We start from the raw sequence: 26,170 nt of genomic DNA on the forward strand, positions 1-26,170 counted from the left end.
CTGAGATATTCTGTGTTTTGCGTTGTATTTCCAGCATCTGCAGATTTTCTCATGTATGTGATGGGCACTAATCTCCCCAGCATTCAGTACATTTTCTAATGGCAATGCCTGAAGAAGGCAGCATGCATCACGAAGGACCTGCATCGCCCAAGACATCCCATTTTCTCTTTGCCCAAAGACACACACTCAATGATTCAAGAACAGCTTCTTCCCCTCTGCCATCAAGGAGCCTGAAGACACACAGACACACACACAATGATTCAGGCACAGCTTCTTCCCCCCTGCCATCTGATTTCTGAATGGACAATGAACCCATGAGCAATGAGGAAGGGTTAGTTAGCAATCTTGTCGTGTGATGCCCCTTGGATAAGAGTGACCATAATATGGTGGAATTCTTCATTAAGGTGGAGAGTGATATAGTTAATTCAGAAACAAAGGTTCTGAACTTAAAGAAGGGTAACTTTGAAGGTAAAAGATAAGAATTAGCTAAGATAGACTGGCAAATGACACTTAAAGGGTTGACGGTGGATATGCAATGGCAAGCATTTAAAGATCACATGGATGAACTACAACAATTGTTCATCCCAGTTTGGCAAAAGAATAAATCAGGGAAGGTAGTGCACCCGTGGCTGACAAGGGAAATTAGGGATAGTATCAATTCCAAAGAAGAAAGGTACAAATTAGCCAGAAAAAGCAGCACACCTGAGGACTGGGAGAAATTCAGAGTCCAGCAGAGGAGGACAAAGGACTTAATTAGGAAAGTGAAAAAAGATTATCAGAGAAAGCTGGCAGGGAACATAAAAACTGACTGATGACCCAAGAATCTTGCAGAACTAGAAGCCTTTTGCAAGGAAGAATGGACAAAAATCCCCCAAACAAGAATTGAAAGACTCTTCGCTGGCTACAAAAAGCATTTACAAGCTGTGATACTTGCCAAAGGGGGTGTTACTAAGTACTGACCATTCAGGGTGCCCAAACTTTTGCTTCAGGCCCTTTTCCTTTTTTGTTATTTTGAAACTAAAAGAAGGAAATAAAAAAAGTTTTCTGGCTTGAAATATTGAAGAAGTGTGTCATCTTTAACTTTATGCCTTTGGGAAATCAGTTCATCTTGCTTAGCTATTCACAGTAATAGAGATTTTGACCAGAGGTGCCCAAACCACTGGTATATGTGTGTGTGTGTGTCTATATATATATATATATATATATATATATATATATATATAATTACTGTAATTTATAGTTTTATATATTATGTATTGCTGCTACAAAACAAATTTCACAACATTTGGCCGATTGGTATGAGGCAGCCAGTAGAAATAAAGGAATCCTTTTCTGTCTGGCTGCCAGTGACTAGTGGTGTTCCGCAGAGGTTGGTGTTGGGACCACTTCTTTTTACGCTGTATATCAATGATTTAGATGATGGAATAGATGGCTTCATTGCCAAGTTTGCAGATGATACAAAGATTGGTGGAGGGGCAGGTAGTGTTGAGGAAACAGGTAGGATGCAGAAGGACTTAGATTAGGAGAATGGGCAAGAAAGTGGGAAATGAAATACAATGTTAGAAAATGCATGGTCGTGCACTTTGGTGGTAGAAATAAATGTGCAGACTATTTTCTAAACAGGGAGAAAATCCAAAAATCTGAGATGCCATGGGACTTGTGAGTCCTCGTGTAGGACACCCTGGAGGTTAACTTGCAGGTTGAGTCGGTGGTGAGGAAGGCAAATGCAATGTTAGCATTCATTTCAAGAGGTCTAGAACACAAGAAGGATGTGATACTGAGGCTTTATAAGGCACTGGTGAGGCCTCACCTTGATTATTGTGAACAGTTTTGGGCCCCTCATCTAAGACAAGATGTGCTGGCATTGGAGAGGGTCCAGAGGAGGTTCACAAGGATGATTCCAGGAATGAAAGGGTTATCATATGAGGAACGTTTGATGGCTCTGTGTTTGTACTCTCTAGAATTCAGAAGGATGAGGGGGAATGTCATTGAAATCTTTCAAATGTTGAAAGGCCTAGACAGAGTAGATGTGGAATGGATATTTCCCATGGTGGGAGAGTCTAGGACAAGAGGGCACAGCCTCAGGATAGAGGGGTGCCCTTTCAAAACACAGATGCAGAGAAATTTCTTTAGCCAAAGGGTGGTGAATTTGTTGTCACATGCACCTGTGGAGGCCAGGTCGTGGGGCATATTTAAGGCAGAGATTGATAGGTTCTTGACTGGACATGGCATCAAGGATTACTGGGAGAAGGCCAGGAACTGGGGTTGAGGAGAAGATTAAAAAAAAAGGATCAGCCATGATTGAATGGTGGAGCAGACTCGATGGGCCAAATGGCCTAATTCTGCTACTGTGTCAGTGATGTTCAGTTTGATTCTGATCTGAGCGTGGGAGACAAGCATGCCCTCAGCACAGGTTGAGTAGTGGGACCTTCAGAGGAGCACCGCTGGGTGTCCGAGGGTTAGACACGGACATCGGTTCAGCCTTTCCCTGAGGTGGACTGAACAATTCCGGGAGAGACTGGACCAGGGGCCTCCCAGGGTGTTAAGGCGGCAGGAGGGCAGAAACACAGACGCCGTTTGGCCCATCAGGCTAACGGACTAACCCTCTACACTGCCAGGGCTAACTAGTACTACTGTGGATTGGGTGTGTGGAGCGGGGTCTCCTTCACCCCGACAGAGAAGTCAGAGCCTGGGAGGAAAGGGTCAGGGGAGAGACGGGGCCAGGTAGAGAGTGAGAGAAACCAGGGGGAGGGCCTGGCAGAAAGCGAAAGAGAAAGAGGAGAGGGGGAGGGGGAACGAGAGAGCGTGGGAGGGAGAAGCCGGGTTGAGGGTGAGCTAGCGTGCGTGTGTGCCTGGGAGGGAGGGAGAGGCGGTGAGGGAAGGCACCTGTTGAACTCGGGCTCCGGCTCCGAGGCCAGGCTGCGGCTGCGATGTGGAACCCAGCCGAGTTTGAGGAGCACTGGCGTCGGGAGTTCCCGGGCAGCGAAGTCCCGCAGATGGAACTAAACTCGGTAGCCGAACTGGAGGCCGAGTTGGAGCGGTGCCGAGAGCGGCTGCGGGTCGGCCAGGAGCGCTTGGCCCGGGAGAAGTTCAAAGTGATTTACCTGGAGACAGCGCTGGGCCGTGAGCCCCAGCGTGGGTCGCTCCGGGCCCAGAGCAAGTCAGAGCGGCGCCAAGACGAATGTAGCGTCGGACTCCGGGGAGCGCAACAAAGTATCGTTTCGGAGCAACAAAGTAACAACTCGGAGAAACAAAGTATTGGCCCGGGAGAGGAAGCCAAGAGGCCAGACGAAGAAGCAACGAATCCGGACCAGGCAGCCGAGAGACCGGATGAAGAAACGAGTCCGAGCCAGGGAGCCGAGACTCCGGGAGAAGGACCAGGCACCTCCGATAAGGGACCAGACACACTGGACAGTCCGCAACAGGGAGCAGACACCCATGACCAAAAAGTAGACAGCCCGGGACAACCAGACGCCTCGGGTCATGAATCCGACGCCCCATGCCTGGAGCAGGCGCCGGATGAGGACAATGAGGACGAAGGGGAGACGGAGACGCAGCAGCGAGACCGGGAATCGTTGTCACCCGGCCTCGCACGGCACCTGATCTTCCCCAAGTTCAGGATGATACCGAAGAAGCGAGTTAAGGACGGCGGCGATTCACCGGGACAGCGGCGGCGCCAACTTCTGTCAGTATTGCCCAGGTGGCACAGGGAGGCTTCGCCGAGCGAAGGAAGCGACCGCGAGTACAGCTCGGACCGGGATTCGACAGGTGAGAGTCCGGCGCTGTGTGACACCGGGGTATGGGGTTGTCTCTGTGTAACACCGGGATACGGTACCGGTGTGGCCATCACTGTCTAACACCAGGGTCCGGGTCTGCCTTTGTATAACACCAGGATACAGCAGCGGCGGGGACTGGTTGTCTCTGTATTTCACTGGGGGAGGGGGGGTGGTTTATAGACAGTGTATGCTCGCCCCCCTCCCCCGTGTAATACAGAGACAACCTGTATCCACCGGTCCTGTACCTTGCTGTCCATTTCCTACCTATTGTCTCAGGTGCCTCAACCACTTCCTCTGACAGCTGGTTGCAGCTACCCAGCAGTGAACTTGTGAAAAAGTCTAGTTCTCAATTTTTAAAAAATCTTTCCCCTTTCACCTTCAAGCTCTGCCTCTCAGTTTAGATGTTGTGATTCGCACCCCTTAGCTTCCTTCACTCCGGGAACACCCACCAAATTCCTCCCTTGTTTCCCACAACATTGTCTGATCAGGCACTGGGGATATGCGTCTCAACCGCAAAAGCAAACCGGGAAACAACGGTCAGCAAAGTCTGGCTTTGGTGGTGGGTACTTTTCTGGAGGGAATTCTGAGGGACAGGACCTATCAACATTTGCAGTGACTCGATCTGATTTGGGATAGTCTCTTGGAGTTTTTTGAGCAGGTAACAAAGAGGGTAGGGCAGTGGCTGTTGTCTCTTCAGACTTCAGCAAGAACTTTGACAAATCCCTGATGGCATCTAGCCTGGAAGTTTGAATTGCATGGGATCCAGGGGAAATAGCATATTGCATTCATAATTGGCACGACAGAATGGTGAAAAGAGTGATAGCTGAGGATTGTTTCTTGGACTGGAAGTCCGTGTCTTATGATCTGCCATGTGGGTCGTAGCTGGGACCATTGTTGTTTGTAAGAGCTGTTTATGAGGGGCAACTTGATAGAGGTGTACAAGATGATGGGAGGCATTAACAAAGTGGACAGCCAGAGACTTTTTCCCAGGGTGGAAATGTATAATATAAGAAGACATAATTTTAAGCTGATTGGAGGAAAATACCGGAGGGGGGGGAATGTCAGAGGTGGGTTGGGTGTGTGGAACGCGCTGCCGGGGTGATGGTAGAACAGGGACATTTAAGAGACTCTTAGATAGGCACATGGATGAAAGACAAATGGTGGGCTCTGTGGGAGGGAAAGGTTGGATCGATCTTAAAGCAGGTTAAAAGGTCAGCATAACATTGAGGGCCGAAGGGCCTGTGCTCTATAATTTTACATAAAGGCAAGTGTGCAGATGCCTTCACCAGCCCTGCTGCCCTTCAGCACTGAGAGCTTGTTCACCAGAAGGACGGCTGCCACCACTCCCACCTTTCCCGGGGGGAGGGCATGAAATCTGGGGTTGCCAGTAATACCCTGATCCCAAATCCAAAATCAGTTTCAACAGAGAAGATTGTCCATTCTTGTAGCTGTTCCCACCAATTGTTGCTACTCAGTTTTGCATGTGCCTTTTGTCCTGTCCCTCTCCTCTCAGACCTGCATCTGCAGTACACCTCACTTGGCTTTGTGTGTGGAGAATTTGCAGCGTCTACTCCACTCTATACCATTCATGGGTCATCGCCGTGCAGTCCTGTGGCCTGGACAAAGACAAACCCACATTCAGATTGCTTGGCTGAAATGATTTTGGAGATGTACAGTAGTTTTCAGAATACTAGAATAATATGCAAATATTTCATAATAGATTAGAATGCTAGAATAATATACTAGCATAGCAGAAAAATGCACTAAGTGGAATAACAATTCAGCATGCCCTGGATGGGCCGAAGAGCCTGTTTCTGTGCTGTAGTACTCTGACTCCAGAACTGCATTTTCAGGCAACCTGAAACATCTTCACCAGTAGCTGACTTGGTCAGTTATTCTGCTGTGTCTCAGTTTCGTCTTCTACTTCCTTTCTAAATCCAGGTAGCAAACTTCACGAGATAGCTGCTCTCTGTACGTGAACTGTTTCAGTAAACTTTAGGGACACAGGAGAACACAGAGTTTCTCTGTGGAAATCAAAGCAATGGCAGAAGCTGAAAATCTGAAACAAAAAGAGAAAATGCTGGAAATACTCAACAGGTCAGGCAGCATCTGTAGAGAAACAGAGTTAAAGTTTCATCTTGTGGTACAAGTGTGACTCTCGTTGGTCTGATTTGACTTTTAACAGAGTTGGGCATAATATTATCAGGATTGCAGGGAATATTTAGAAGATTATGGACCAAATGCTGGCCAATGGGACTTGGATGGGACATTTTGGTTAGTATGGGCCAGTTGGGCCAAGAAGCTTTTTCCCCCACACTATCAAACTCTATGTTTTTGGATATTCATGTTATTGGTACTCAAATAGTTGGTGTTGTGAAAAATTACAGGGGGTGTTTGATCAGCTGGGTGTGTGGGCTGAGGACCAGATTTCAATCCAGATCAGTATGGGGTGTTTCGATTTGGAAGAATAAACTAGGGTAGGACTTGTAGAGGGAATGGTAGGGCTCTGAGGAGTGTTGTAGAACAGAGGGACCTGTGTAGTTCACTGAGAGTAGCATTAGAGGTAGACAAGGTGGTGAGGGTGTTTGACCATCAGTCAGGGTACTGTGTATGGGAGTTGGGAAATTAGGGTACAGTCAGATAAGGTGCTGATGAGGTCACACGGAGCGCTGTGTACAATCTTGGTCACCTAAAAAACGTATATAAGATGATGAGGGACATAAACAGGATTAAAGCACCAATTCATTGAAGATGTCTTGATTAATCAGGGTTTGAAGTGATACAGGGAGAAGGCAGGAGATTGGGGCTGAGAGAGAAATGGATCAGCCATGGTGAAATGACGGAGCAGACTCGACGGGCCAAATGGCCTAACCCTCCTGTATCTTCTGGGCATTTTCACAAGGAGGGCATTAAAAGCACGAGTGCATGAGGGTAAGATCTGAAGTGAGAGATTTAAAAGGGGCATCAGGAACAGCTTCTTCACACACAATGTACTTATCTGGATACCCTTTCCATGATGCTAGTGTGCCCGGCTCAACCAGCTCCTTGCCCAGGTGCCCACCATCTCTGTCTGTCCACTCGATCAATGCCTCTCTACATTTTGTACAGCTCCATCAGCAGCACTCAATCTCCTCTCCGAAGGGAAAAGCCCTCATTTTATTATGAAGTCAAAGCAATGATTAGACAAAATACTGGTAAATAAAAGCACAAAGACTATAATGTATTAATTAAATGAACGTAGGGTATAGTTGAGGAGCAAGAAAGTCTGAGTGACCTGTGTGTGGAGGGAGAGGATGTGGGTGAAGTTCTGAATGAATTCTTTGCGGCTGTCTTTATTAAGGTGGGAAATGTGAGTGATGTTGTTAGACAGGAAATGTGTGTAATGTTGCCTGGGTTAAACTTAGTAAAAACGGAAACCGAGAGATTTGAAGCAGGTATGTGTTCTGTAAGCGTATATCAGGAGCAAGAGGGAAATACTGGGCCCCTTCAGACATAAAAGGCTAATCTATACTCTGTGTTCATCAAAGAGGAGGGTGTGGAAGTGATTAATCCAGCAAGGCATACCTGGAGAATCTGGTGTGGGTCTCTTTAACCATTCCTTTGCCACTGCTGGATCAGTAGTTGTGGATGCTTTAGCCTGATCTGCAGCACCCACACTGGGCCCTGCTGTCACTGGGGGTGGGAGGCTCCTATAACTGACATTCACCATCACCATCAGCTCGATGGTGTGGGCATCATTACTCCCACCTCACTGCCAGGGGACTGGGTACCTGATATGGGAAAGATGCTGGGGCATTCACCCCCATGGGTGGGGAGGCTGGGCTGGGCTGTGCTCCCTGGAGCCGAGGAGGTTGAGGAATATAGGCAGGGCAGAGTGAGCTCCATTTCCCCTTGGAAGAGGTATCTACCAGTGGGAATCGAGTGAAGGTTAATGGACCTGGGAAGTGGAGTTCTGTGTGGGAGGGAAAGGTTCAAATGATCTTGTAAAGGGCTGGCACAACATTGTGGGCTGAAGGGCCTGTACTCTGCTGGACTGTTTGTTGTATGTTCTAAGGTAAGCAAAGGGAGATTAGATAATAATAACAACTTAATTATTGAACACTTACAGACAATGCAGTTCAAAGTGCTTTACAATGGGATAAAAATGCAAACATGAAAATAATACAAAAAAAATGAAAATAAAAGACAACAAGATGTTAGTTAAAAGTAAGATTAAATAAAGAGGTTTTGAGCTGGTTGTTTAAAAGTGTTGACTGAAATGTGGCAAATTTCAGTCAACACAGGGGGATAATGTGTGGCTGAGGAACTAGTGCAGGAAGCAAGGATTTACATTCTTGGACCACTGGGGTATGTTTCGGGGTAAGGATGAATTGTACAAAAGGGACGGGTTGCACCTTAATAAGCGGCGCACCAGCATTCTGGCAGGCAGGTTTGCCTCTGCAACACGGGTGTGTTTAAATTAAGTAGTGGGGCGGGGGAGAGGGGACGAACTGGAAACATAAGGATGGAGATAAAGTGAAAGTGAGAATAAGAAAAGTTAAGAAAGACAGCAGAATCAACACAGCAGAAAGCTCAAGAAGGGATCGTACAGTATGGCCAAGTGAAATAGGAATGGATATGGGAGGTGAGGGGAGTAATGAATTAAAAGTATTATATATGAATGCACGGAGTGTAAGAAATAAAGTGGATGAGCTTGAGGCTCAGTTGGAAATTGGTAAGTATGATGTTGTGGGAATAACAGAGACATGGCTTCAAGTGGACAGGGCCTGGGAAATGAATATTCAGGGTATACGTCCTATCGAAAGGACAGACTGATGGGCAGAGGGGGTGGGGTGACTCTGTTGGTGAGGAATGATATTCAGTCCCTTGCAAGAGGGGACATAGAATCAGGAGATGTAGAGTCAGTATGGATAGAACTGAGAAATTCTAAGTGTAGAAAGACCCTAATGGGAGTTATCTACAGGCCCCCAAACAGTAGTCTGGATGTAGGGTGTAAGTTGAATCAAGAGTTAAAATTGGCATGTTGCAAAGGTAATGCTACAGTTGTTATGGGGGATTTCAACATGCAGGTAGACTGGAGGAATCAGGTTGGTACTGGACCCCAAGAAAGGGAGTTTGTGAAGTCCCTCTGAGATGGATTCTTAGAACAGCTTGTACTGGAGCCTACCTGGAGAGAACGCAATTCTAGGTTTAGTGTTGTGCAATGAACCGGATTTGATCAGGGACCTCGAGATAAAGGTGCCATTAGGAGGTAGTGACCATAATATGATAAGTTTTAATCTACAATTTGAGAGGGGGAAGGGAAACTCGGAAGTGTCAGTATTACAGTTGAACAAAGGGAACTATGGTGCTATGAGGGAGGAGCTGGCCAAAGTTCAATGGAACAATTCCCTAGCAGGGATGACAGTGGAACAGCAATGGCAAGTGTTTCTGGGAATAATGCGGAAGGTGCAGGATCAGTTCATTCCAAAGAGGAAGAAAGATCCTAAGGGGAGGCCGTGGCTGACAAGGGAAGTAATGGACAGTATAAAAATAAAAGAGAAGAAGTATAACATAGCAAAGACAAGTGGGAAGCCGGAGGATTGGGAAACTTTTAAAGAGCAACAGAAGGTAACTAAAAAGGCAATACACAGAGAAAAAATGAGGTACGAAGGTAAACTAGCCAAGAATATAAAGGAGGATGGTAAAAGCTTTTTTAGGTATGTGAAAAGGAAAAAAATAGTTAAAACCAAAATTGGGCCCTTGAAGACAGAAGCAGGTGAATTTATTATGGGGAACAAGGAAATGGCAGACGAGTTGAACAGGTCCTTTGGATCTGTCTTCACTAGGGAAGACACTAACAATCTCCCAGATGTAATAGTGGCCAAAAGACCTAGGTTAATGGATGAATTGAAGGAAATTTATATTAGGCAGGAAATGGTGTTGGATAGACTGTTGGGTCTGAAGGCTGATAAGTCCCTGGGACCTGATGGTCTGCATCCCAGGGTACTTAAGGAGGTGGCTTTAGAAATCGTGGATGCATTGGTAATCATTTTCCAATGTTCTATGGATTCAGGATCAGTTCCTGTGGATTGGAGGGTGGCTAATGTTGTCCCTCTCTTCAAGAAGGGAGGAAGAGAGAAAACAGGGAATTATAAACCAGTTAGCCTGACGTCGGTGGTGGGAAAGATGCTGGAGTCAATTATAAAAGATGAAATTATGACACATCTGGATAGCAGTAACAGGATCACTCCGAGTCAGCATGGATTTACGAAGGGGAAATCGTGCTTGACTAATCTTCTGGAATTTTTTGAGGATGTAACTATGAAAATGGACAAGGGAGAGCCAGTTGATGTAGTGTACCTGGACTTTCAGAAAACCTTTGATAAAGTCCCACATAGGAGATTAATGGGCAAAATTAGGGCACATGGTATTGGGGGCAGAGTACTGACATGGGTTGAAAATTGGCTGGCTGACAGAAAACAAAGAGTAGTGATTAATGGGTCCCTTTCAGAATGGCAGGCAGTGACCAGTGGGGTACTGCAGGGTTCAGTGCTGGGACCGCAGCTGTTTACAATATATATTAATGATTTAGATGAGGGAATTAAAAGTAACATTAGCAAATTTGCCGATGACCAAAGCTGGGTGGCAGTGTGAAATGTGAGGAGGATGTTGTGAGAATTCATGGTGACTTGGACAGGCTGGGTGAGTGGGCAGATGCATGGCAGATGCAGTTTAATGTGGATAAATGTGAGGTTATCCACTTTGGTGGTAAGAACAGGAAGGCAGATTATTATCTAAATGGAGTCAAGTTAAGAAAAGGGGAAGTACAACGAGATCTAGGTGTTCTTGTACATCAGTCACTGAAAGCAAGCATGCAAGTACAGCAGGCAGTGAAGAAAGCTAATGGCATGCTGGCCTTCATAACAAGGGGAATTGAGTATAAGAGCAAAGAGGTCCTTCTGCAGTTGTACAGGGCCCTGGTGAGACCACACCTGGAGTACTGTGTGCAGCTTTGATCTCCAAATTTAAGGAAGGACATTCTTGCTATTGAGCGAGTGCAGCGTAGGTTCACAAGGTTAATTCCCGGGATGGCGGGACTGTCGTATGTTGAAAGATTGGAGCGATATAATATGATTAGGAATAGTCAGCATGGCTTTATCAAAGACAGGTTGTGTCTTACGAGCCTTATTGAATTTTTTGAGGATGTAACTAAACACATTGATGAAGGTAGAGCCGTAGATGTAGTGTATATGGATTTTAGCAGGTCGGCAGCATCCTTGGAAAAGATCGGTCGACGTTTTGGGCCGGAACCCTTCGTCGGGACTGAGGTCAGGTTCCCTTCGTCAGGTTCCGGCCTGAAACGTCGCCCAATCTTTTCCACAGATGCTGCCCGACCTGCTGAGTTCCTCCAGTGTGTTGCGAGTGTGGCTTTGACCCCAGCACCTGCAGATTATTTTGTGTATATGGATTTTAGCAAGGCATTTGATAAGGTACCCTATGCAAAGCTTATTGAGAAAGTAAGGAGGCATGGGATCCAAGGGGACTTTGCTTTGTGGATCCAGAAATGGCTTGCCCACAGAAGGCAAAGAGTGGTTATAGATGGTTCATATTCTGCATGGAGGTTGGTGACCAGTGGTGTGCCTCAGGGATCTGTTCTGGGACCCTACTCATTGTGATTTTTATGAATGACCTGGATGAGGAAGTGGAGGGACGGGTTAGTAAATTTGCTGATGACACAAAGGTTGGAGGTGTTGTTGATAGTGTGGAGGGCTGTCAGAGGCTACAGCGGGACATTGGTAGGATACAAAACTGGGCTGAGAAGTGACAGATGGAGTTCAACTCAGATAAGTGTGAAGTGGTTCCTTTGGGTAGGTCAAATAAGATGGCAGAATATAGTATTAATGGTAAGACTCTTGGCAATGTGGAGGTTCAGAGGGATCTTGGGGTCCGAGTCCATAGGACACCGAAAGCTGCTATGCAGGTTGACTCTGTGGTTAAGAAGTCATACGGTCATTAGAGGAAATATCCTCAGCCATCTCATTAAAGCAGACTGGTAAATCTCCAGGACCCGACGGGTTCCCTGCAGAATTCTTTAAATCATTTTTGACACTGCTCTTACCTCAACTAACCATATAACAATTACCGCATGGAAACAGGCCATCTCGGCCCTTCTAGTCCGTGCCGAACTCCTACTCTCACCTAGTCCCACTGACCTGCACTCAGGCCATAACCCTCCATTCCTTTCCTGTCCATATCGCTATCCAATTTAACTTTAAACGACAACATCGAACCTGCCTTAACCACTTCTGCTGGAAGCTCGTTCCACACAGCTACCACTCTCTGAGTAAAGAAGTTCCCCCCCATGTTACCCCTAAACTTTTGCCCTTTAACTCTCAACTTATGTCCTCTTGTTTGAATCTCCCCCACTCACAATGGAAAAAGCCTATCCACGTCAACTCTATCTATCCCCCTCATAATTTTAAACACCTCTATCAAGTCCCCCCTCAATCTTCTACGCTCCAAAGAATAAAGACCTAACTTGTTCAACCTTTCTCTGTAACTTAGGAGATGAAACCCAGGCAACATTTTAATTCCACATCCCATTCCCATTCTGACATGTCTATCCACGGCCTCCTCTACTGTAAAGATGAAGGCACACTCAGGTTGGAGGAACAACACCTTATATTCCGTTTGGGTAGCCTCCAACCTGATGGCATGAACATCGACTTCTCTAACTTCCACTAAGGCCCCACCTCCCCCTCGTACCCCATCTGTTACTTATTTTTATGCACGCATTCTTTCTCTCACTCTCCTTTTTCTCCCTCTGTCCCTCTGAATATACCTCTTGCCCATCCTCTGGGTCTCCCCCCCCACCGTCTTTCTTCCCAGACCTCCTGTCCCATGATCCTCTCGTATCCCCTTTGCCAATCACCTGTCCAGCTCTTGGCTCTATCCCTCCCCCCTCCTGTCTTCTCCTATCATTTTGGATCTCCCCCTCCCCCTCCAACTTTCAAATCCCTTACCCACTCTTCCTTCAGTTAGTCCTGACGAAGGGTCTCGGCCTGAAACGTCGACTGCACCTCTTCCTACAGATGCTGCCTGGCCTGCTGCGTTCACCAGCAACTTTGATGTGTGTTGCAACATTTTAGTAAATCTCCTCTCTCAATTTTATTGACATCTTTCCTATAATTCGGTGACCAGAACTGTACACAATACTCCAAATTTGGCCTCACCAATGCCTTATACAATTTCAACATTACATCCCAACTCCTATACTCAATGCTCTGATTAATAAAGGCCAGCATACCAAAAGCTTTCTTCACCACCCTATCCACATGAGATTCCACCTTCAGGGAACTATGCACCATTATTCCTAGATCCCTCTGTTCCACTGCATTCTTCAATGCCCTACCATTTACCATGTATGTCCTATTTTGATTAGTCCTACCAAAATGTAGCACCTCACATTTTTCAGCATTAAACTCCATCTGCCATCTTTCAGCCCACTCTTCTAACTGGCCTAAATCTCCCTACAAGCTTTGAAAACCTATTTCATTATCCACAACGCCACCTATCTTAATATCATCTGCATACTTACTAATCCAATTTACTACCCCATCATCCAGATCATTAAGATATATGACAAACAACATTGGACCCAGTACAGATCCCTGAGGCACACCACTAGACACAGTCCTCCAATCTGACACACAGTTATCCACCACTACTCTCTGGCGTCTCCCATCCAGCCACTGCTGAATCCATTTTACTACTTGAATATTAATACCTAACGATTGAACCTTCCTAACTAACCTTTCGTGTGGGACCTTGTCAAAAACCTTACTGAAGTCCATATAGACAACATCCACCGCTTTACCCTCGTCAACTTTCCTAGTCAAAAAATTCAATAAGGTTTGTCAAACATGACCTTCCACGCACAAATCCATGTGGACTGTTCCTAATCAGACCCTGTCTATCCAGATAATTATATATACCATCTCTAAGAATACTTTCCATCAATTTACCCACCACTGACGTCAAACTAACAGGCCGATAATTGCTAGGTTTACTCTTAGAACCCTTTTTAAACAATGGAATAACATGAGCAATACACCAATCCTCCGGCACCATCCCCGTTTCTCATTACATTTGAAATATTTCTGTCAGAGCCCCTGCTATTTCCACACTAACTTCACTCAAGGTCCTAGGGAATATTCTGTCAGGACCTGGAGACTTATCCACTTTTATATTCCTAAAAAGCGCCAGTACTTCCTCTTCTTTAATCGTCATACTTTCCATAACTACCCTACTTGTTTCCCTTACCTTACACAATTCAATATCCTTCTCCTTAGTGAATACTGAAGAAAAGAAATTGTTCAAAATCTCTCCCATCTCTTTTGGCTCCGCACATAGCTGTCCACTCTGATTATCTAAGGGACCAGTTTTATCCCTTACTATCCTTTTGCTATTAATATAACTGTAGAAACCCTTTGGATTTATTTTCACCTTACTTACCAAAGCAGCCTCGTATCTTGTTTTAGCTTTTCTAATTTCTTTCTTAAGATTCTTTTTACATTCTTTATATTCCTCGAGCACCTCATTAACTCCAAGCTGCCTATATTTATTGTAGCTCCCTCTCTTTTTCCGGACCAAGTTTCCAATATCCCTTGAAAACCATGGCTCTCTCAAACTTTTAACCTTTCCTTTCAACCTAACAGGAACATAAAGATCCTGTACCCTCACCTTTAAATGACCTCCATTTCTCTATTACATCCTCTCCATAAAACAAATTGACCCAATCCACTCCTTCTAAATCCTTTCGCATCTCCTCAAAGTTAGCCCTTCTCCAATCAAAAATCTCAACCCTAGGTCCAGTCCTATCCTTCTCCATAATTATATTGAAACTAATGGCATTGTGATCACTGGACCCGAAGTGCTCCCCAACACATACCTCCATCACCTGACCTATCTCATTCCCTAACAGGAGATCCAACACTGCCCCTTCTCTAGTTGGTACCTCTATGTATTGCCACAAAAAACTATCTTGCACACATTTTACCAACTCCAAACCATCCAGCCCTTTTACAGAATGGGCTTCTCAGACAATGTGTGGAAAATTAAAATCTCCCACAATCACAACCTTGTGCTTACTACAAATATCTGCTATCTCCTTACAAGTTTGCTCTTCCAATTCTCGCTCCCCATTAGGTGGTCTATAATACACCCCTATAAGCGTCACTACACCTTTCCCATTCCTCAATTCCACCCAAATAGCCTCCCTAAATGAGTCCTCTAATCTATTCTGCCAGAGCACCGCTGTAATATTTTCTCTGACAAGCAATGCAACACCTCCCCCCTCTTGTCCCTCCGATTCTATCACACCTGAAGCAACGAAATCCAGGGGTATTTAGTTGCCAATCACACCCCTCCAGCAACCATGTTTCACTAATAGCTACAACATCATATTTCCAGGTATCAATCCATGCTCTAAGCTCATCCACCTTTCTTACAATTCTCCTAGCATTAAAATAGATGCATTTAAGAAACTCTCCACCTCTTACTCTCTGTTTATCCTTAATGGAGCAAACAACTTTGTTATCTTTTTCTTCTTTCTCCCCTACATCTTGGGTCTGAGTGCTCCCATTCTCTGTCCCCTGCCTATCTTCCCTCACACACTGTCTACTAGCTTTCTCTATTTGTGAACTAGCCTCCTCTCTCCTAGTCTCTTCAATTTGATTTCCACCCCCCAACCATTCTAGTTTAAAGTTTCCCCAGTAGCCTTTGCAAATCTCCCCGCCAGGATATTGGTCCCCCTAGGATTCAAGTGTAACCCGTCCTTTTTGTACAGTTCACACTTGTACCAAAAGAGGTCCCAAAGATCCAGAAACTTGAATCCCTGCCCCCTGCTCCAATCCCTCAGCCACGCATTTATCCTCCACCTCATTGTATTCCTACTCTCACTGTTGCGTGGCACAGGCAGTAATCCCCAGGTTACTACCTTTGCAGTCCTTCTTCTCAACTCCCTTCCTAACTCCCTATATTCTTCTTTCAGGACCTCTTCCCTTTTCCTACCTATGTCATTGGTACCTATATGTACCACGACCTCTGGCTCCTCACCCTCCCACTTCAAGATATCTTGGACGCGATCAGAAACATCCCAGACCCTGGCACCAGGGAGGCAAACTACCATCCGAGTCTCTGGACTGCATCCACAGAATCGCCTATCTGACCCCCTAAATATCGAGTCCCCTATTACTACTGCCCTCCTCTTCCTTTCCCTACCCTCCTGAGCTACAGGACCGGACTCTGTGCCAGAGGCACGGCCACTGTTGCTTACCCCAGGTAAGCTGTTCCCCCCCCCAACAGTACTCAAACAGGAGTACGTATTGTCAAGGGGCACAGCCACCGGGGTACTCTCTAGTACCTGACACTTCTCCTTCCCCCTCCTAACCGTGACCCACTGGTCTGCCTCCCATGTCCCCGGTGTGACCACCTGCCTGTAACTCCTCTCTATCAACTCCTCGCTCTCCCTGACCAGATGAAGGTCATCGAGCTGCAGCTCCAGTTCCCTAACGCGGTCCCTTAGGAGCTGCATCTCGGCGCACCTGGTGCAGATGTGGACATCCGGGAGGCTTGGAGACTCCAGGGCCTCCCACATCCGGCACCGAGAACAGCAAGCTGCCCTCACACTCATACTGCCCCTCTCCTCAAATAACAGGGAAAATTGAAAACCAAACCTACTTTGCCTCGCCCGTTTCCGCCTAAGCCCATTGAGCCAAAGCCCTTAAGCCTTCACTCTGCTCCCAGCTCACTCCGCTGCCCGCTGCATATGGCTGTGTTCCTTTTCGCACTTCATTGCCCGACGTCACACGCCTGCACGGTCCCGCCTCCCTGAACTCCTTGGTTCTATCTGACTCATTTAAACAAGGTAAATTGCCAGCATCATTTAATGAGGCATGCATCATTCTTTTAGCAAAGAGAAGCAAAGATCCAACAGAGTGCTTGTCATACAGGCCAATCTCTCTGTTAAATGGCAATGTCAAAATTTTAGCTAAAGTTTTGGCCCATAGACTGGAGAACATCTTACCCTCAATTATTTCTGAAGACCAAACCGGCTTTGTCAAAAACCGCCTCCCCTTTTTAAACATACGCCGCTTCTTAAATATTTTATACTCACCATCAGTTGGGATCTCTGAATGTGTCATTTCTTTAGACGCAGAGAAAGCATTCAACCGTGTGGAATGGAATTACCTCTTTGCTGTTTTAGAAAAATTTGATTTCGGACCAAATTTTATCACATGGATTAAACTGTTATATTCGCGTCCCACCACTTCTGTTTTGACCAACTCTCAGCAATCTCAACCTTTCAACCTCAAACGTGGAACCCGCCAAGGGTGCCCTTTATGCCCTTTACTTTTCGATCTGGCCATAGAGCCACTGGCGATTGTGTTCCGCAGTTGTGTGGACCTGACGGGGATTTGGAGGGAGGGAATTGAGCACAAAGTCTCCCTTTATGCTGATGATCTTTTACTTTTTATATCAAACCCGATCACCTCCTTACCCTCCATGTTCTCACTCCTTAGCAAATTTAGCCAGTTTTCAGGATACAAGCTTAACTTACACAAGAGCGAACTTTTTCCAATAAATGGAGAAGCACAAACATTGGGGTTCCATAACCTCCCTTTTAAGGAAGTGAATAACCAACTTACTTACCTTGGCATCACAGTAACAAGGAAATATAAGCGTCTGTTTGGAGAAAATTTCATTAATTTTTAAATCATACAAAACAGAGCCTAGCACAGTGGTCACCCCTGTCCATATCCCTGATGGGCCGAATCAATGTCGTCAAAATAAACATCCTTCCTAAATTCTTATACCTTTTTCAATCCATACCAACTTTCATTCCTAAAGACTTCTTTGACTTGCTAGACACAGTCATATCGTCCTACTTATGGAAGGGCAAGCGTCCCCGACTGAATAAAGTCCATCTTCAAAAATCTATAAAGGTGTTGGAGGCATGGCTCTGCCCATACACTGTCTCATCTTTTGGTCTCATTTTTACAACCAATCTGACTGCCCAATATGGGTGGCAATGGAGCTGAACTCTATTCAGAATTTCTCCATCTCCACACTTCTTGGATCGGGACTCCCTTTTCTTACGCCTAAACCAGTTGTTAATCCTGTTATCAGGCACACCCTGAGAGTATAGGCTCAGTTCAGAAAGCATAGTGGTCTCCATGGCTTCTCTCATTCAAGTCCTATTCTACATAATCATCTCTTCCAGCCTTCTATACATGATCCAACGTTTCAAGACTGGTATAGAAAGGACATCAGGCGCTTTAAAGATCTTTTTATAGACAACTGTTCTGCATCATTTGAACAACTGTCTGCAACGTTTAACTTACCCAACACCCACTTCTTCAGATATTTGCAAATTAGACACTTTATCAGCCCTCTGATACCAAACTTCCCTGAGACATCCGACACAAACATCGTTGATATGATTCTCTGCATGAATCCATTGCACAAAGGTCTAATATCTACTATTTACGACAAGCTAGCGGCTCTGAGGCCAGCCCGCCTTGACAAAATTCAAACTGCCTGGGAGCAAGATTTAAATTCCTCACTGTCAGACGATGTATGGGATTCAGTTCTTAAGTTAGTTAACTCAACCTCTTTATGTGCCCGCCACTGCTTGTAACAGTTCAAGGTCATACATAGGGCCCATATGTCTAAAACTAAATTATCTCACATTTATCCAGATGTTAATTCCTGCTGCGACAAATGCAAAAGGGGCGAGGCTTCCCTTATCCACGTGTACTGGACATGCCCTAGCTTGGAAAAATACTGGAAAGATGTTTTCCAAACTCTGTCCCAAATATTGACCCTGTGGTACAGAAGGGTGGGACGGAGAAGAGGAGAGCTGTCGTCATTGGAGACTCTATAGTCAGGGGAGCAGACAGGAGATTTTGTGGACGTGAGAAGGACACCCGCATGGTTTGTTGCCTCCCGGGTGCCAGGGTCCGGGATGTCTCTGACCGGGTGCACGACATCCTGGTACGAGAGGGAAAGCAACCAGAAGTCGTGATACATGTTGGGACCAACGACATAGGCAGGAAGAGGGATGAGGTCCTGAAGTGTGAGTTTCGGGAACTAGGCAGAAGGCTGAAGAGCAGGACCTCAAGGGTAACGTTCTCAGGATTGCTGCCAGTGCTACGTGACAGTGATGGTAAGAATTGGAGGAGATGGCAGTTGAATGCGTGGCTGAGGAGTTGGTGCAGGGAGCAGGGTTTTAGATTTTTGGATCATTGGGATCTCTTCTGGGGAAGGTGGGACCTGTACAGATTGGATGGGTTGCACCTGAACTCGAGGGGGAGCAATATCCTTGCAGCTAGGTTTGCTAGCATGGTTCGGGAGGGGTTAAACTAATTTGCGAGGGGGATGGGACCCAGAGCGATAGAGCAGTGAAAGAAGTGCATGGAGTAAAGCCAGATCTAACATACAGAGAGGCTTTGAGGAAAGAGAAGCAGAATAAATGGTGTAAAGACAGTAAGGTAGAAGGGCTGAAATGTGTGTACCTCAATGCAAGAAGCTTCAGGAACAAAGGTGATGAACTGAGAGCTTGGATCCATATATGGAATTATGATGTAGTGGCCATTACAGAGACTTGGCTGGCACCACCGCACCTTCTCTATACCAATGCAGCTCTGTGGGGACACAGGTTCTGTTTAACCCTTTGTGCTAATGCAATGATGGTTTGGAGTTGGGGACTGGGAGGGGTGAGGAGATAATCAAAGCATGATTGTACTATGGGTGCATCTCTTTCATAAATGTGAATTGTACATTTGATACATCTGTTATGCACTGCACAAATCTCCTTTATACTATGCTCTCTTTATTTAAAAAAAATGATAAAATATTGCTGAGAAAAAGTCATACGGTGCATTGGCCTTCATCAACCGTGGGATTGAGTTTAAGAGCCGAGAGGTAATGTTGCAGCTATATAGGACCCTGGTCAGACCCCGCTTGGAGTACTGTGCTCATTTCTGGTCGCCTCACTACAGGAAGGATGTGGAAACCATAGAAAGGGTGCAGAGGAGATTTACAAGGATGTTGCCTGGATTGGGGAGCATGCGTTATGAAGACAGGTTGAGTGAACTCGGCCTTTTCTCCTTGGAGCGACAGAGGATGAGAGGTGACCTGATAGAGGTGTATAAGATAATGAGAGGCATTGATCGTGTGGATAGTCAGAGGCTTTTCCCCAGGGATGAAATGGCTAGCACGAGAGGGCACAGTTTTAATGTGCTTGGAAATGGGTGCAGAGGAGATGTCAGGGGTAAGTTTTTTATGCAGAGTGGTGAATGTGTGGAATGGGCTGCCGGCGACGGTGGTGGAGACGGATACGATAGGGTCTTTTAAGAGACTCCTGGATGGCTACATGGAGCTTGGAAAAATAGAGAGCTTTGGGTAAGCCTAGTAATTTCTAAGGTAGGGACATGTTCGGCACAGCTTTGTGGGCTGAAGGGCCTGTATTGTGCTGTAGATTTTCTATGTTTCTATGAGTTAGGTATTGAGTTCCACAGTTTAGGAGCGTAGTTCAAAAGCTGACCTGCTAATTATCTTTTGAGGGAGATTATTTAAATTTCGATGATGTGAGTAAGAATATTTTGGTGCAATCTGGAGCAGAGTATCTGAAGGAGTGGTGGAGGCCGGTACTCCCTCAATGTCAACACACGGTTAGCTGAAGTGCCCTGCACCGAAAGCTGCAGGCCATGAACTCAGAATGGGATCGGTGTTGGCTGGCATGGTCACAATGGGCCGAACGGTCTGGTTGCATGCTATATGACTCTATGGTCATGTGGTCGCTCAGTCCGGTGTAGGAATATGTTTTTCTCCCACATTTCAAAGATGTAGACGTTAGTAGGTAATTGGACAACACAGATTTGTTCGGCAGGAAGGGCGTGTTCCTTTAAAGTGAGGATGCCACTGTGTGTAGCCGTTAGCACAATGCGATTGCAACTCAGGGTGTCGGGGTTTGGACCTCAATTCTGGATCCTCTGTAAGAAGTTTGTACGTCCTTCTTGTAAGCATGTGGATTTCCCCCAGGCGCTCTGGTTTCTTCCCACAGTCCAAAGTGGTAGTAGGTCAATTTGCCATGATAAATTGTTCTGTGAATTGACCAGGGTTGCTGGGCAGGGTGGGTCATTTGACCGAAAGGGCCTGTTCTGTGTTGTATCTCTAAATTAACATTGCCCAGAGAGTCTGTGGGTGGGGGGAGGGGTTGATTTGAGAACAGATTGAAGGAATTAGAAGATTATTCATCTGTACAGCACAGGAATGTGCCCTGAGGCTCACCATGTTGTGTTGAACTCAATACACACCTGCTAAACTAATCCCGTCTACTACATAATGTCCATATCCTCCCATTTCCTGCACATTCATGTGACTATCTTAACACGCCTCTATCACATTTGCCTTCTAGTCATAGTCATACTCATACTTTATTGATCACAGGGGAAATTGGTTTTCATTACAGTTGCACCATAAATAATTAAATAGTAATATGTAAATTATGCCAGGAAATAAATCCAGGACCAGCCTATTGGCTCAGGGTGTCTGACCCTCCAAGGGAGGAGTTGTAAAGTTTGATGGCCACAGGCAGGAATGATTTCCTATGACACTCTGTGTTGCATCTCGGTGGAATGAGTCTCTGGCTGAATGTACTCCTGTGCCCACCCAGTACATTATGTAGTGGATGGGAGACATTGACCAAGATGGCATGCAACTTAGACAGCATCCTCTTTTCAGACACCACCGTGACAGAGTCCAGTTCCATCCCCACAACATCACTGGTCTTACGGATGAGTTTGTTGATTCTGTTGGTGTCTGCTACCTTCAGTCTGCTGCCCCAGCACACAACAGCAAACATGATCACACTGGCCACCACAGACTCGTAGAACATCCTCAGCATTGTCCGGCAGATGTTAAAAGACCTCAGTCTCCTCAGGAAACAGAGATGGCTCTACCACTACCACCCAGGAGCCCACCACTCTTTTTAAAAAAAAAAGTGTTTTTTAAAAAAAAATAAACTTGACCCTCACAAACCCCCTGAACTTACCCGCTCTTACCTTAAAAATTTTCCCTTTGGTATTAAACATTTAAATCCTTGGAAAAAAATAGTGTCAGTCTATTCGGTCTATGCCTCTCATAAGATGCAGCCCAATCCAGGTAAAGCTCTCCCCACCATTGAACACATCAATACGAAATGTTGTCACGGGAAAGCAGCATCCAGCAGAGACCCTCATCAATCAGGACATGCTCTCTTCTCACTGCTGTCATCGGGAGCCTCAGGACTCGCACCATCAGGTTCAGGAATGGTTATTACCCCTCAAACATCAGGTACAGGAACAGTTATTACCTCTCAACCATCAGGCTCCTGAACCAAGGGGGATAACTTCATTCAGCTTTGCTTGGCCCATCACTGAACTGTTCCCACAACCTATGGACTCACTTTCAAAGACTCCTCTTGATATTTATTGTGTCTTTCTTTTTGTATTTGCACAGTCTTTTGTCTTCTGCACACTGGTCGAACGCCCAAGTTGGTGTGGTCTTCCCGTGATTCTGTCATGTTTATCATTCTGTTGTGGATTTATTGAGTATGCCCATGAGAAAATGAATCGCAGGATTGTATATGGTGACATATATCTACTTTGATAATAAATTACCTTTAAACTTTGAACTTGTAAACCAATATCAGGTCTCCTGTCATCTTCCAATCTTTTGTTTGCAGCACATGCCCTCTAACCCAGGCCACATCCTAACCTCTTCTGCACCCTCTCCACAGCCTCAACGTCCTTCCTATAGTGGGGGTACCAGAACTACATGCAATACACCAGATGCGGCCTAACCAGAGTTTTATAAAGCTGCAACATGACTTCCTGACTTTTGAACTCAATACCTTGACTAGTAAAAGCGAGCATGTCATATGCCTTCTTAACCACACTAGCAACCTGTGTGGCCACTTCACTGACGAGAGTGGAAATAGAGTCACTGGTAGACAGGGTGGTGAAAAAGGCCTTTGTCACATTGGCTTTCACTTGTCAGGGCATGAAGTATAAAAGTTGGGATGCCATGCACGCTGGTGAGGCCACACTTGGAGAATTGTTTTCAGTTTTGGTCGTTCTGCAATGGAGAGATATGAAATTGAAAAAGTGAAGAAAAGATTGACAAGGACTCTGACAGTACTCAAGGGACTGAGTAATAGGGAGGGGTTAGACTGGCTAGTTCTTTATTGCTTAAAGCACAGGAGAATGAGAGGCGATCTTATGGAGCTAAGTAAATCACAAAGTGCTCTCAGTCATTTCCCCAGGGTTGGGGAATCAAGAACCACAGGGTAGATTCTCACAGGATAGTGAGAAGGGAAAGGTTCAAGAGGAACTTGAGGAACAACTTCATTACACAGAAAGTGGTCTGTAAGTGGAACGGGATACAGGAGGAAGTGGTTGAGGCAGGTGCAAGAACATAAAAAGATACTTGGAGAGTTAGGTGGATTGGAAAGGTTTATAAGGGTATGCATAAAATGCTGGCAAATGTTTCTAGCTTGGGTGGGGCATCATGGGCAGCATATACCAGATGGGCCGAAGGGCCTGTTCCTGGGTTGTGTTGTTGCCAATCTGTGATCGGAAGGATGAGAAGCTGTAGCTCACTCAGGTTTGCCAATTGAGTGCATAAGACATCAGTTCATGGCAAACAACAGGAATTCTGCAGATGCTGGAAATTCAAGCAACACACATCAAAGTTGCTGGTGAACACAGCAGGCCAGGCAGCATCTGTAGGAAGAGGTGCAGTTGACGTTTCAGGCCGAGACCCTTCGTCAGGACTAACTGAAGGAAGAGTGAGTAAGGGATTTGAAAGTTGGAGGGGGAGGGGGAGATCCAAAATGATAGGAGAAGACAGGAGGGGGAGGGATGGAGCCAAGAGCTGGACAGGTGATAGGCAAAAGGGGATACGAGAGGATCATGGGACAGGAGGTCCGGGAAGAAAGACAAGTGGGGGGGACCCAGAGGATGGGCAAGAGGTATATTCAGAGGGACAGGAGGAGAAAAAGGAGAGTGAGAGAAAGAATGTGTGCATAAAAATAAGTAACAGATGGGATACGAGGGGGAGATGGGGCCTAGCGGAAGTTAGAGAAGTCGATGTTCATGCCATCAGGTTGGAGGCTACCCAGACGGAATATAAGGTGTTGTTCCTCCAACCTGAGTGTGGCTTCATCTTTACAGTAGAGGAGGCCGTGGATAGACATGTCAGAATGGGAATGGGATGTGGAATTAAAATGTGTGGCCACTGGGAGATCCTGCTTTCTCTGGCGGACAGAGCGTAGATGTTCAGCAAAGCGGTCTCCCAGTCTGCGTCGGGTCTCGCCAATATATAAAAGGCCACATCGGGAGCACCGGACGCAGTATATCACCCCAGTCGACTCACAGGTGAAGTGTTGCCTCACCTGGAAGGACTGTTTGGGGCCCTGAATGGTGGTAAGGGAGGAAGTGTAAGGGCATGTGTAGCACTTGTTCCGCTTACACGGATAAGTGCCAGGAGGGAGATCAATGGGGAGGGATGGGGGGGACGAATGGACAAGGGAGTTGTGTAGGGAGCGATCCCTGCGGAATGCAGAGAGAGGTGGGGAGGGAAAGATGTGCTTAGTGGTGGGATCCCGTTGGAGGTGGCGGAAGTTACGGAGAATATGTTGGACCCGGAGGCTGGTGGGCTGGTAGGTGAGGACCAGGGGAACTCTATTCCTAGTGGGGTGGCGGGAGGATGGAGTGAGAGCAGATGTACGTGAAATGGGGGAGATGCGTTTGAGAGCAGAGTTGATGGTGGAGGAAGGGAAGCCCCTTTCTTTAAAAAAAGGAGGACATCTCCCTCGTCCTGGAATGAAAAGCCTCATCCTGAGAGCAGATGCGGCGGAGACGGAGGAATTGCGAGAAGGGGATGGCGTTTTTGCAAGAGACAGGGTGAGAAGGGGAATAGTCCAGATAGCTGTGAGAGTCAGTAGGCTTATAGTAGACATCAGTGGACAAGCTGTCCCCAGAGACAGAGACAGAAAGATCTAGAAAGGGGAGGGAGGTGTCGGAAATGGACCAGGTAAACTTGAGGGCAGGGTGAAAGTTGGAGGCAAAGTTAATAAAGTCAACGAGTTCTGCATGCGTGCAGGAAGCAGCGCCAATGCAGTCGTCGATGTAGCGAAGGAAAAGTGGGGTCAGATACCAGAATAGGCACGGAACATAGATTGTTCCACAAAGCCAACAAAATGGCAGGCATAGCTAGGACCCATACGGGTGCCCATAGCTACACCTTTAGTTTGGAGGAAGTGGGAGGAGCCAAAGGAGAAATTATTAAGAGTAAGGACTAATTCCGCTAGACGGAGCAGAGTGGTGGTAGAGGGGAACTGATTAGGTCTGGAATCCAAAAAGAAGCGTAGAGCTTTGAGACCTTCCTGATGGGGGATGGAAGTATATAAGGACTGGACATCCATGGTGAAAATAAAGCGGTGAGGGCCAGGGAACTTAAAATCATCGAAAAGTTTAAGAGTGTGAGAAGTGTCATGAACATAGGTCGGAAGGGATTGAACAAGGGGGGATAAAACCGTGTCGAGGTATGCAGAAACGAGTTCGGTGGGGCAGGAGCAAGCTGAGACAATGGGTCGGCCAGGACAGGCAGGTTTGTGGATCTTGGGTAGGAGGTAGAAACGGGAAGTGCGGGGTGTGGGAACTATAAGGTTGGTAGCAGTGGATGGGAGATCCCCTGAGCGGATAAAGTCGGTGATGGTGTGGGAGACAATGGCCTGGTGCTCCTTAGTGGGGTCACGATCGAGGGGTAAATAAGAGGAGGTATCTGCGAGTTGTCGCTGTGCCTCGGCAAGGTAGAGGTCAGTACGCCAGACTACAACAGCACCCCCCTTATCGGCGGGTTTAATAATAAGGTTAGGATTAGTGCGGAGGGAGCGGAGAGCAGAGCGTTCCGAAGGAGTGACGTTGGAATGGGGACAAGGTGCGGTGAAGTCGAGACGGTTGATGTCCCGTTGGCAATTAGCGATAAAGAGATCCAGAGCAGGCAGAAGACCAGAACGGGGTGTTCGTGAAGAAGAGGAGGGTTGAAGACGGGAGAAGGGGTCATCGGTGGGGGTGGAAGAGTCCCTGCCGAAGAAGTAGGCTCGGAGACGGAGACGGCAGAAGAAAAATTCCGCATCGTGGTGAACACGGAACTCGCTGAGGTGTGGGCGAAGGGGGACAAAGGTGAGGCCCTTACTTAGGACCGAGCGTTCTGCCTCCGACAGTTGAAGGTCGGAGGGGATGGTAAAGACCCGGCACGGATGAGAGCTGGGATCAGAGGGGGGAGGGCGGAGGCTGGGGGTG

At 46.5% G+C, this 26,170-nt stretch overlaps 1 protein-coding gene and 1 long non-coding RNA gene across 3 annotated transcripts in view; one reads left to right on the top strand and one right to left on the bottom strand.

Moving 5' to 3' along the window:
• The first annotated feature begins 2,839 nt into the window (after positions 1-2,839).
• The window catches only part of abr (ABR activator of RhoGEF and GTPase), an 89,445-nt gene continuing 66,114 nt past the window's right edge, over positions 2,840-26,170 (top strand). Inside the window, exon 1 of one of the 2 annotated variants that reach the window (XM_072243659.1) lies at positions 2,840-3,768. In XM_072243659.1, coding sequence (XP_072099760.1) covers positions 2,931-3,768 — 838 coding nt within the window. In that variant the 5' untranslated portion in view covers positions 2,840-2,930. The remainder of the gene's footprint in view (positions 3,769-26,170) is intronic. The other variant, XM_072243657.1, reaches the window with a different exon arrangement.
• LOC140187865 (uncharacterized) overlaps positions 5,235-26,170 on the bottom strand; it is a 36,315-nt gene continuing 15,379 nt past the window's right edge. The window contains exon 3 of the long non-coding RNA XR_011883163.1: positions 5,235-5,835. This is a non-coding gene — a long non-coding RNA (uncharacterized lncRNA). The remainder of the gene's footprint in view (positions 5,836-26,170) is intronic.

The sequence above is a fragment of the Mobula birostris genome, chromosome 25 (assembly GCF_030028105.1).
Source record: "Mobula birostris isolate sMobBir1 chromosome 25, sMobBir1.hap1, whole genome shotgun sequence".
Classification (NCBI taxonomy): Eukaryota; Metazoa; Chordata; class Chondrichthyes; order Myliobatiformes; family Myliobatidae; genus Mobula; species Mobula birostris.